At 43.1% G+C, this 12,943-nt stretch overlaps 1 protein-coding gene across 1 annotated transcript; it reads left to right on the top strand.

Moving 5' to 3' along the window:
* Nucleotides 1-2,462: 2,462 nt before the first annotated feature.
* Nucleotides 2,463-3,907, top strand: LOC103653344 (aspartic proteinase nepenthesin-1). Its single transcript, XM_008680271.2, has one exon. The coding sequence runs from the start codon at nucleotides 2,495-2,497 to the stop codon at nucleotides 3,872-3,874; it is 1,380 nt and encodes a 459-aa protein (XP_008678493.2). The 5' UTR covers nucleotides 2,463-2,494; the 3' UTR covers nucleotides 3,875-3,907.
* The last annotated feature ends 9,036 nt before the right edge of the window (nucleotides 3,908-12,943 follow it).

Genomic DNA, 12,943 nt, shown 5'->3' with positions numbered 1-12,943 from the left:
TCCAGTTTTTTCTCGGTGATCATCGAAATCGGAAAATAGAGCGAATTTCGCTACTTTTCGAGTGATTTCAAATTTGAAAACGGTTTTCGTTAATCTCGGGCAGTTTTCATTGAATTTCGAGCGGTTTTCGATGTATTCCGAGCGGTTTTTGGAATATAGTGTATATAATCTCACTTGCAAAGGTGAAAACGTATCCAATCTCTATTCTTGATTTAACATGTTTAATAATGATGGATGGACAATGTTAAACAGCAATAAACTTGTTGTTCTAGAACTAATATGATTATTTGTGTGGTTGAGACTTGTGTGTGGGTATGAATGAACAATCGTGTATGATTAGGACTTATTTATTGTGAGAATTATTTATTTAAGTTACTATCGATTTTGAGTTATTTTGTCTGGATTTATCCATATTTGATATATCGGAATTTAACGCTCGTAATCCATTTCCGACTTTTCCGTTTCTTGATTCCAATCGAACAAAAACTTATATGGGTGAAAATGGTGAGAGGGTTTTTCTGACCGTTGCCGATCATTTCCATCCCTATTTGAAATTATGTCTTTACGTCTAGAGGAATAGAAGGATAATTCTTCACATCCATCCCTCTATGTGCCAGGTGCTCCTTTTAATGAGTAGCACTGCCTCCACTCTTGACTTCCCGACAATACTTACATATGAAACCCGACCCAATCTTCTCTCCATGCTCCCACACTAGGTCTTGCATGTCACCTACATCAGTGCAAAAAAGTATGCAACTAATACTAACAAGAAGAAAATCCATCTACACAACATGTTACTAACCCTTATAGCATCTAACACTACTCTAACATCTAACTAAACCAGAAAACTTAAACCATAACATGTAATAATAACATCTAACATCTCATACTAACACAACCCATAACATCTACTATTAACATTTAATACTAACGTCCAACAATATTCAAAATATTTTTAGCTAGGATAATATTTTCTAAAGTACCAAATTAAACAAAAACATGCGCATAATCAAAATGGACCAAGGTAATAAGTGCATGACATTAAATAAGTGTTTATCGATCGGATTTACCAATTTTCCGATCATGAAACGTGAGATCCCGGCAGGTGGAGTCGGTTTACCGACCACGTGGGCGTGGGAGCGAAATGGGGCGTAGTAGACGTCGATTGGGATCGCGACCTAGTACACTAGGATCGGTCGTATCCCGGTCGAGAAACCGGGCACGGGAGCGGGTTTCGACGCGGCGGCGGTGGAAGAGTGAGCTCCAGGCGTGTCTGGGATAAGGGGAGCGGATAGGGCTAACATGTTTAATTGTTTTCTTTTTTACCAACCTAAACGAGATTAGATTTAAATATATACTATAACTGATTACTCAGAAAAAACATGTAGTTTTTTATTTTACGTGCTCTTGTTTTTATAATTGTTTTAATTTTTGAATTTTGAACGAAATTTTACAAAAACCGGTTAGAAAACCGGATCCTAGACTAGACCGGGAACGAGAAACCGACCTGGGATCCGTGGTTCCTGATCAATTTTGTAGTAGGAGCTATACATAGAGGTAGACTATTCTTACCGCCTTTGAAGTTAGTGATTATCACTCACTAAGGGAGTGTTTGAATGCACTAGAGCTAATAGTTAGTTGCTAAAATTAGCGGAAGACATTCCAAACAGTCTAACTAATAGTTCAGCTATTAGCTATTTTTAGAAAATTAGCTAATAATTAGCCAGCTATTTGTTAGCTACCTAATTCCACAAGCATTTTTTTAACCAACTAACTATTAGCCCTAGTGGATTTAAAACACCGTCTAAATATAATAGCAGAAAATGGCCACGTACGATACAGGTAAGAGTTTTTACACAAGATCCCTTCTTTATTTAACAGTTCATTTTTGTCTTCCTCCAGAGTTTTTTCTATTGTGTATGAGTGTATCTTACAACAACGGCAAATGGCGGCACCAAGAGAGGCGGCTTCTCCCCTCATTTCGTTGTTTTTTCTGTGCTCATGATCGGCATCAATATGCTTAAGATCCACCAATAACAGGACGTGTTTGGTAGATTTCTAAATACAGTATTTTATACCATCGCATTCCACAAGATTTTTAAAGATCTAGTAGCACTTATGTTGTCATTTATTCGGTGTTATCAAGTCATTGTCAGAATGTCTGTATACGCTCATTCGCTTTTAAATAAATAAATAAATAAATAAACAGAATGATGACTATATATGTTTTTTCTACCCTGATGATATGTCTGTATTCTCAAGATGTATATGTTTGCTGTTTGGAGTAGAGATAAGTTTTACGGTTGTCACTTGATCTGTGTGTTCAAGCGATTGGCAGAAGGTGCAGACTCTTCCACGTGGAAGATATCAAAGTAATTTAGCCGCTACAACTTCTGCTATAAATTGTTTTGCATGTTTCGAAATCACTCTTCAAGAGCTAGCAGCTAGCTAGCAGCCACTTTGATCAGTAATTTACTCGAGCTGTCGGTCATCCATGATCACGCTCATCAGATGCATGGGTGCATTGCAAGTCCTAACGACGACCTTACTTTTACTAGTTGGCTCACGGCACAGCTCGGCGGTGTCACCGCCATCGGGCTACCGCTCCACGCTCACCCACGTTGACTCCCATGGCGGCTTCACCAAGGCAGAGCTCATGCGCCGAGCCGCGCACCGAAGCCGCCACCGAGCATTCATGATGCTGCTGCCGCGTTATTCCACAATGTCCACCAGCTCGAACGCGGGACCCGCCAGGCTCCGCTCCGGCCAGGCCGAGTACCTCATGGAGCTCGCCATCGGGACGCCGCCGGTGCCATTCGTCGCCCTCGCCGACACCGGCAGCGACCTCACGTGGACGCAGTGCAAGCCGTGCAAGCTCTGCTTCCCGCAGGACACGCCCATCTACGACACGGCCGCGTCGGCGAGCTTCTCCCCCGTGCCGTGCGCCAGCGCCACGTGCCTGCCCATCTGGCGGAGCAGCCGCAACTGCACCGCTACCACCACCTCACCCTGCAGGTACCGCTACGCCTACGACGACGGCGCCTACTCGGCCGGCGTCCTGGGCACGGAGACGCTCACGTTCGCCGGCTCTAGCCCTGGCGCGCCCGGGCCCGGCGTCTCCGTCGGCGGCGTCGCGTTCGGCTGCGGCGTCGACAACGGCGGCCTCTCGTACAACTCCACCGGCACCGTCGGCCTGGGCCGCGGGAGCCTGTCCCTCGTGGCGCAGCTTGGGGTCGGCAAGTTCTCCTACTGTCTCACCGACTTCTTCAACACCAGCCTGGGTAGCCCGGTGCTGTTCGGCTCCCTCGCCGAGCTCGCCGCCCCCAGCACCATAGGCGGCGCCGCCGTGCAGTCGACGCCACTTGTGCAGGGCCCCTACAACCCGTCGAGGTACTACGTCTCCCTCGAGGGCATATCGCTCGGCGACGCACGCCTGCCGATCCCGAACGGAACCTTCGACCTGCGCGACGACGGCTCCGGGGGCATGATCGTGGACTCCGGCACCATCTTCACCGTCCTCGTGGAGAGTGCTTTCAGGGTGGTCGTCAACCACGTCGCCGGCGTGCTCAACCAGCCGGTGGTGAACGCCTCCAGCCTGGACAGCCCATGCTTTCCGGCTACTGCAGGTGAGCAGCAGCTCCCGGACATGCCGGACATGCTGCTGCACTTCGCCGGCGGTGCAGATATGAGGCTGCATAGGGACAACTACATGTCCTTTAACCAGGAGTCGTCGTCGTTCTGCTTGAATATTGCTGGTGCTCCGTCAGCTTACGGTTCCATTCTTGGCAATTTCCAGCAGCAGAATATACAGATGTTGTTTGACATCACCGTAGGTCAATTGTCATTCGTGCCCACCGACTGTAGTAAGCTATGAAGCCATATCATATACATAGTACTTTCTCTGTATTAGTTAAAAATAAACTAGCAGACGACAAATATTCGATAACATAAGTAATAGTGAATCTCTTTTATAATACTAGAAATCACTTATCACTCTATAACATAAAATTACTATTGCTTTATACTAGTATTATTAACAGAAAATTACTATTGCTTTATACTAGCTCTTGTCCTTCACCGCTCCGGACCATCATCACAAACATGTATGATCTTCATCTTCATCATCGACCACCACGTTCGGACTTCACATCTGTGCACCATAAGCTAAGATATATGTTGTACACATTTACACCTCAGTTAATCCAACTGACTCAACCTAATATGTTACTCTGTTGATAATCATTTATAAAAACTCAAACCACAAGGACACATATTAACCTTGTGTTCGTAGAATAAATAACTTGGATGCCATATGAACAGAAGTGATAGATCTTAATTATATCTACAACTTTATAATTTAATTTGTATTTAAATTCATTTAGTATCCTAAATACTCTTTTTTATAACCTGGTGAAGATAATAGGAGGAGAAAGAACATCTCATATGAACAGAAGTGACTTATATGCATGTGAAGAGGTTAGACGAGATACTCGGGACGCTACATGACATGTGTTACATCCTGCACGGTCGTGAAGCATGTATTTGTTGCATGATAAAGCTTATGATTTATGAAAAATGATTTGTAGAGCCTGGGTCTCCTCTAGATTAAAAAAACTTTACTATATGCATATGAACACGATTTGTAGAGGGCCGTAGTTTTTCAACCGCTCCTAAAACTAATTTCTAGGGATAGATGGTTTGGGACTGCGTGTCCAGCCACCTCTGCAAACATCTGGATCTGGTGCTATCGTAAAACCCATCTATAATAGTAATAGTGACTTAAATTAGACAGTTAGTAAAAATGTTCTAAGATGCATTAGAAAGCATGCATTCCTTACCAATGATGTGGAAGGTAGTCCCTCTGTCCCAAGTTAAAATTTATTTTAGAAAATTAGTGAATTCATACAATAATAAATGTATATGTTTTGCATATATGTCTAGATTTATCATCATGCATTTGAATATAGACATAAGAATCAAATGCTAAAACGAATTTTATTTGGGAACGGAGAGAGTAGTATATAGCATGCTACTCATACTTTTTTTCACCTGTTATGACACAAAACACATGTTTTCAGACCATAAATGAACATGCAAGTAGCAGTCATATTTGAGTTCATAAACAACTGCTAAGGTTATCTAATTCGGTTGAGAAGATGCATGTACGCATGTTTTCTAGGTATGTAGTTGAATATTTTTTTTTCCTTTTCCTTTTCGGGGTATAGAGTTGAATAGTTCCACTAGCTAAAATCATGATACATATTGATATCCCTTAGCTACTAAACAAAGATGACTTGTATATGGTGGAAGCTGAAATTAAGTAAACGCCTTGTTCGAGTTCTAAAGTTTGGTGACAACATGCTAATGGATAAAGACGACTTGGATGTTGGTGGAGCTGAATAGCTCCACTAGCTCAAATCATGATACATATTGATATCCCTTAGCTACTAAACAAAGATGACTTGTATATGATGGAAGTTGAAATTAGGTAAACACACTGTTGTTCGAGTTCTAGAGTTTGGTGACAATATGCTAGTGGATAAAGATGACTTGGATGTTGGTGGAGAACGAAGCTGAAATTATGTATACATCTTGTGGGTTGGAGTTCCAAAGTCTACTCATGATATGTTGGTGTTGTGAACACAGAGTAATGAAATCAAGTGCTCAATTCTAGGAAACAATGTAGGATAGTGCATAGATGAGCAAGTCATGAAAAAGGTAGAAGAGCTCATTAGTTAAGACTTCGTTGTATTTAGTATTAGTTGTCATCCCAAAAAATCTGTTGTGGATTATCCGATGGCCGACAAACGAGTAGATGAGACGTGCGGTGGAGTTGTGGTCTTCCCTTCTGATTGTGACTCCGAGAGTGCGAGTTATAGGCATTGTGATAGTCGCCTAGAGGGGGGGTGAATAGGGCGAACCTGAAATTCAAAAATAATCACAAATACAAGCCGGGTTAGCGTTAGAGATATAATCAAGTCCGCGAGAGAGGGTGCAAAACAAATCACAGGCGAATAAAGAGTGTGACACACGGATTTGTTTTACCGAGGTTCGGTTCTTGCAAACCTACTCCCCGTTGAGGTGGTCACAAAGACCGGGTCTCTTTCAACCCTTTCCCTCTCTCAAACGGTCCCTCGGACCGAGTGAGCTTTCTCTTCTCAATCACTTGGAACACAAAGTTCCTACAAGGACCACCACAAGATTGGTGTCTCTTGCCTCAATTACAAGTGAGTTTGATCGCAAGAAAGAATCAAGAAAGGAGAAACCAATCCAAGCGCAAGAGCTCGAAAGAACACAAGCAAATCTCTCTCACTAGTCACTAAAACTTTGTGTGGAATTTGGGAGAGGATTTGATCTCTTGAGTGTGTCTAGAATTGAATGCCTAGCTCTTGTAAGTGGTTGGAAGTGTGAAAACTTGGATGACTTGAATGTGGGGTGGTTGGGGGTATTTATAGCCCCAACCACCAAACTAGCCGTTTGGTGGGGCTGACTGTCGTATGGTGCACCGGACAGTCCGGTGCACACCAGACATGTCCGATGCGCCAGCCACGTCACCAAAGCCGTTGGGTTCTGACGGTTGGAGCTCTGTCTTCTGGGCCCGCCTGGATGTCCGGTGGCGCACCGGACATGTACTGTAGAGTGTCCGGTGCGCCAGTATGGGCGTGCCTGACTTCTGCGCGCGCTGGCGCGCATTCAATGCGCTGCAGGTAGCCGTTGGCGCCGAAGTATCCGTTGCTTCGATGTCACACCGGACAGTCCGGTGTACACCGGACATGTCCGGTGAATTATAGCGGACTAGCCGTTGCGAATTCCCGAAGCTGGCGAGTTCCTGAGGCGCCATTCCTTGGAGCACCGGACACTGTCCGGTGTACACCGAACAGTCTGGTGAATTATAGCGAAGCGCCTCTGGATTTTCCCGAAGGTGAGGAGTTCAGCGTGAAGTCCCCTGGTGCACCGGACACTGTCCGGTGCGCCAGACCAGGGCACACTTCGGTATCCCTTTGCTCTTTTGTTGAACCCAATTCTTGGTCTTTTTATTGGCTAAGTGTGAACCTTTGGCACCTGTATAACTTATACACTAGAGCAAATTAGTTAGTCCAATTATTTGTGTTGGGCAATTCAACCACCAAAATTATTTAGGAACTAGGTGTAAGCCTAATTCCCTTTCAATCTCCCCCTTTTTGGTGATTGATGCCAACACAAACCAAAGCAAATATGGAAGTACATAATTGAACTAGCTTGCATAATGTAAGTGCAAAGGTTGCTTGGAATTGAGCCAATATAACTACTCATAAGATATGTATGGATTGTTTCTTTGTTTTTAACATTTTGGACCACACTTGCACCACATGTTTTGTTTTTGCAAATTCTTTTTTAAATCCTTTAAAGTTCTTTTGCAAATAGTCAAAGGTAAATGAATAAGATTTTGCAAAGCATTTTCAAGATTTGAAATTTTCTCCCCCTGTTTCAAATGCTTTTCCTTTGACTAAACAAAACTCCCCCTTAATGAAATGCTTTTCCTTTGACTAAACAAAACTCCCCCTTAATGAAATCCTCCTCTTAGTGTTCAAGAGGGTATACTAATTTGAAAATACTCTTTGAAAAACTAATTTTTTATAAATTGGTGGTGGTGCGGTCCTTTTGCTTTGGGCTCATACTTTCTCCCCCTTTGGCATGAATCGCCAAAAACGGAATCATTAGAGCCCTTTGAAAAACTCTCTCCCCCTTTGGTCATAAGTAAATGAGTGAAGATTGTACCAAAGACGAAGTCCTTTTGCTTTGGATTCTCCCTCAAAAGATGGAGAGATGCGTGGAGCGACAGCGAAGGATGAGTTATGGAGTGGAAGCCTTTGTCTTCGCCGAAGACTCCAATTTCCTTTCAATATACCTATGACTTGGTTTGAAATTCACTTGAAAACACATTAGTCATGGCATATGAAAGAGACATGATCAAAGGTATATAAATGAGCTATGTGTGCAAATCAACAAAAGAAGTTCCTAGAATCAAGAATATTTAGCTCATGCCTAAGTTTGTTAAAAGTTTGTTCATCAAGTGGCTTGGTAAAGATATCGGCTAATTGATCTTTAGTATTAATGTAAGAAATCTCGATATCTCCCTTTTGTTGGTGATCCCTTAAAAAGTGATACCGAATGGCTATGTGTTTAGTGCGGCTATGCTCGACGGGATTATCCACCATTTTGATTGCACTCTCATTATCACATAGCAAAGGAACTTTGGTTAATTTGTAACCATAGTCCCTAAGGGTTTGCCTCATCCAAAGTAATTGCGCGCAACAATGGCCTGCGGCAATATACTCGGCTTCGGCGGTAGAAAGAGCTACGGAATTTTGCTTCTTTGAAGCCTAAGACACCAAGGATCTTCCCAAGAACTGGCAAGTCCCCGATGTGCTCTTTCTATTAATTTTACAACCCGCCCAGTCGGCATCCGAATAACCAATCAAATCAAAAGTGGATCCCCGAGGATACCAAAGCCCAAACTTAGGAGTATAAACCAAATATCTCAAGATTCGTTTTACGGCCGTAAGGTGAGCTTCCTTAGGGTCGGCTTGGAATCTTGCACACATGCATACGGAAAGCATAATATCCGGTCAAGATGCACATAAATATAGCAAAGAACCTATCATCGACAGATATACCTTTTGATCGACGAATTTACCTCCTTCGTTGAGGTCGAAATGCCCATTGGTTCCCATGGGTGTCTTGATGGCTTTGGCATCCTTCATTCCAAACTTGCTTAGAATATCTTGAGTGTACTTCGTTTGGCTTAGGAAGGTGCCCTCTTGGAGTTGCTTTACTTGAAATCCCAAGAAATACTTCAACTCCCCCATCATAGACATCTCAAATTTCTGTGTCATGGTCCTACTAAACTCTTCACATGTAGATTCGTTAGTAGACCCAAATATAATATCATCAACATAAATTTGGCATACAAACAAATCATTTTCAAGTGTTTTGGTAAAGAGTGTAGGATCGGCCTTTCCGACTTTGAAGCCATTAGTGATAAGGAAATCTCTAAGGCATTCATACCATGCTCTTGGGGCTTGCTTGAGCCCATAAAGCGCCTTAGAGAGCTTATAAACATGGTTAGGATACTCACTGTCTTCAAAGCCGGGAGGTTGCTCAACATAGACCTCTTCCTTGATTGGTCCATTGAGGAAGGCGCTTTTTACGTCCATTTGATAAAGCTTAAAGCCATGGTAAGTAGCATAGGCCAATAATATGCGAATTGACTCAAGCCTAGCTACGGGTGCATAGGTTTCACCGAAATCCAAACCTTCAACTTGGGAGTATCCTTTGGCCACAAGTCGAGCTTTGTTCCTTGTCACCACACCATGCTCATCTTGCTTGTTGCGGGAAACCCACTTGGTTCCTACAACATTTTGGTTAGGACGTGGAACTAAATGCCATACCTCATTCCTAGTGAAGTTGTTGAGCTCCTCTTGCATCGCCACCACCCAATTCGAATCTTGTAGTGCTTCCTCTACCCTGTGTGGCTCAATAGAGGAAACAAAAGAGTAATGCTCACAAAAATGTGCAACACGAGATCTAGTTGTTACCCCCTTATGAATGTCGCCGAGGATGGTGTCGACGGGGTGATCTCGTTGGATTGCTTGGTGTACTCTTGGGTGTGGCGGCCTTTGTTCTTCATCCTCCTTGTCTTGATCATTTGCATCTCCCCCTTGATCATTGTCGTCATCTTGAGGTGGCTCATTTGCTTGATCTTCTACTTCATCAACTTGAGCTTCATCCTCATTTTGAGTCGGTGGAGATGCTTGCGTGGAGGAGGATTGTTGATCTTGTGCATTGGGAGGCTCTTCGGATTCCTTAGGACACACATCCCCAATGGACATGTTCCTTAGCGCGATGCACGGAGCCTCTTCTTCACCTATCTCATCAAGATCAACTTGCTCTACTTGAGAGCCGTTAGCTTCATCAAACACAACGTCACAAGAAACTTCAACTAGTCCCGAGGACTTGTTAAAGACTCTATATGCCCTTGTGTTTGAATCATATCCTAGTAAAAAGCCTTCTACAGTTTTAGGAGCAAATTTAGATTTTATACATCTTTTAACAAGTATAAAGCATTTGCTACCAAAGACTCTAAAATATGAAATATTGGGCTTTTTACCGGTTAGGAGTTCATAGGATGTCTTCTTGAGGATTCGGTGTAGATACAACCGGTTGATGGCGTAGCAAGCGGTGTTGACCGCCTCGGCCCAAAACCGATCCGAAGTCTTGTACTCATCAAGCATGGTTCTTGCCATGTCCAATAGAGTTCTATTCTTCCTCTCCACTACACCATTTTGTTGTGGCGTGTAGGGAGAGGAGAACTCATGCTTGATGCCCTCCTCCTCAAGGAAGCCTTCAATTTGAGAGTTCTTGGACTCCGTCCCGTTGTCGCTTCTTATTTTCTTAATCCTTAAGCCGAACTCATTTTGAGCCCGTCTCAAGAATCCCTTTAAGGTCTCTTGGGTTTGAGATTTTTCATGCAAAAAGAATACCCAAGTGAAGCGAGAATAATCATCCACTATTACAAGACAATACTTACTCCCGCCGATGCTTATGTAAGCAATCAGGCCGAACAGATCCATGTGGAGTAGCTCAAGCGGCCTGTCGGTCGTCATGATGTTCTTGTGTGGATGATGGGCACCAACTTGCTTTCCTGCTTGGCATGCGCTACAAAACCTGTCTTTCTCAAAATGAACATTGGTTAGTCCTAAAATGTGCTCTCCCTTTAGAAGCTTATGAAGATTCTTCATCCCAACATGGGCTAGTCGGCGGTGCCAGAGCCAACCCATGTTAGTCTTAGCAATTAAGCAAGTGTCGAGTTCAGCTCTATCAAAATCTACCAAGTATAGCTGACCCTCCAACACTCCCTTAAATGCTATTGAATCATCACTTCTTCTAAAGACAGTGACACCTACATCAATGAAAAGACAGTTGTAACCTATTTTGCATAATTGAGATACAGAAAGCAAATTGTAATCTAATGAATCTACAAGAAAAACATTGGAAATAGAATGGTCAGAAGATATAGCAATTTTACCCAATCCTTTGACCAAACCTTGGTTTCCATCCCCGAATGTGATCGCTCGTTGGGGATCTTGGTTTTTCTCGTAGGAGGAGAACATCTTCTCCCCTGTCATGTGGTTTGTGCACCCGCTGTCTATGATCCAGCTTGAGCCCCCGGATGCATAAACCTACAAAACAAGTTTAGTTCTTGACTTTAGGTACCCAAACGGTTTTGGGTCCTTTGGCATTAGAAACAAGAACTTTGGGTACCCAAACACAAGTCTTGGAGCCCTTGTGTTTGCCCCCAACAAACTTGGCAACTACCTTGCCGGATTTGTTAGTTAAAACATATGATGCATCAAAAGTTTTGAATGAAATGTCATGATCATTTTATGCATTAGGAGTTCTCTTCTTAGGCAACTTAGCACGGGTTGGTTGCCTAGAACTAGATGTCTCACCCTTATACATAAAAGCATGATTTGGGCCAGAGTGAGACTTCCTAGAATGAATTCTCCTAATCTTGCTCTCGGGATAACCGGCAGGGTACAAGATGTAACCCTCGTTATCCTGAGGCATGGGAGCCTTGCCCTTAACAAAATTAGACAATCTTTTAGGAGGGGCACTAATTTTGACATTGCCCCCCTGTTGGTAGCCAATGCCATCCTTAATGCCAGGGCGTCTCCCTCTATAGAGCATGCTTCTAGCAAATTTAAATTTTTCATTTTCTAAGTCATGCTCGGCAATCTTAGCATCTAGTTTTGCTATATGATCATTTTGTTGTTTAATTAAAGCCATGTGATCATGAATAGCATTAACATCAACATCTCTACATCTAGTACAAATAGAAGTGTGCTCAACGGTAGATGTGGAGGGTTTGCAAGATTTTAATTCTACAACCTTAGCATGTAATATATCATTTTCACTTCTAAGGTTAGAGATAGTAATATTGCAAACATCAAAATCTTTAGCCTTAGCAAGCAATTTCTCATTTTCAATCCTAAGGCTAGCAAGAGAGACATTCAACTCATCAATCTTAGCAAGTAAATCAATGTTATCATCTCTAGGATTGGAAGTTGAAACATTACAAACATGAGAATCAACCTTAGCAATTAATTTTGCATTTTCTTTTCTAAGGTTGGCAATAGTGACATGGTATGTGCTTAGCTCACTAGATAATTTCTCACATTTTTCTACTTCTAGAGCATAAGCATTCTTAACCTTAACATGCTTTTTACTTTCCTTAATTAGGAAGTCCTCTTGGGAATCCAAAAGGTCATCCTTCTCATGAATGGCACTAATTAATTCATTTAACTTTTCCTTTTGTTCCATGTTAAGGTTGGCAAAAAGGGTACGCAAATTATCTTCCTCATCACTAGCATTATCATCACTAGAAGATTCATATTTAGTGGAGGATTTTGATTTAACCTTCTTCCTTTTGCCGTCCTTTGCCATGAGGCACTTGTGGCCGACGTTGGGGAAGAGGAGGCCCTTGGTGACGGCGATGTTGGCGGCGTCCTCGTCGGAGGAGGAGTCGGTGGAGCTTTCGTCCGAGTCCCACTCCCGGCATACATGGGCATCGCCGCCCTTCTTCTTGTAGTATCTCTTCTTCTCCTTTCTTCTCCCCTTCTTGTCGTCGCCCCTGTCACTATCACTAGATAATGGACATTTTGCAATAAAATGACTGGGCTTACCACATTTGTAGCAAACTTTCTTGGAGCGGGACTTGTAGTCTTTCCCCCTCCTTTGTTTGAGGATTTGACGGAAGCTCTTGATGATGAGCGTCATCTCCTCGTTGTCGAGCTTGGAAGCGTCGATGGGTTGTTTACTTGATGTAGACTCCTTCTTTTCCTCCGTCGCTTTGAACGCGACCGGTTGTGCTTCGGGTGTGGAGGAGGTGCCTTGCTCGATG

This window comes from Zea mays, chromosome 4, assembly GCF_902167145.1.
Source record: "Zea mays cultivar B73 chromosome 4, Zm-B73-REFERENCE-NAM-5.0, whole genome shotgun sequence".
Classification (NCBI taxonomy): domain Eukaryota; kingdom Viridiplantae; phylum Streptophyta; class Magnoliopsida; order Poales; family Poaceae; genus Zea; species Zea mays.
The sequence above is the reverse complement of the archived record's forward strand: the minus strand, read 5'-3'. Positions and strand labels throughout refer to the sequence as shown.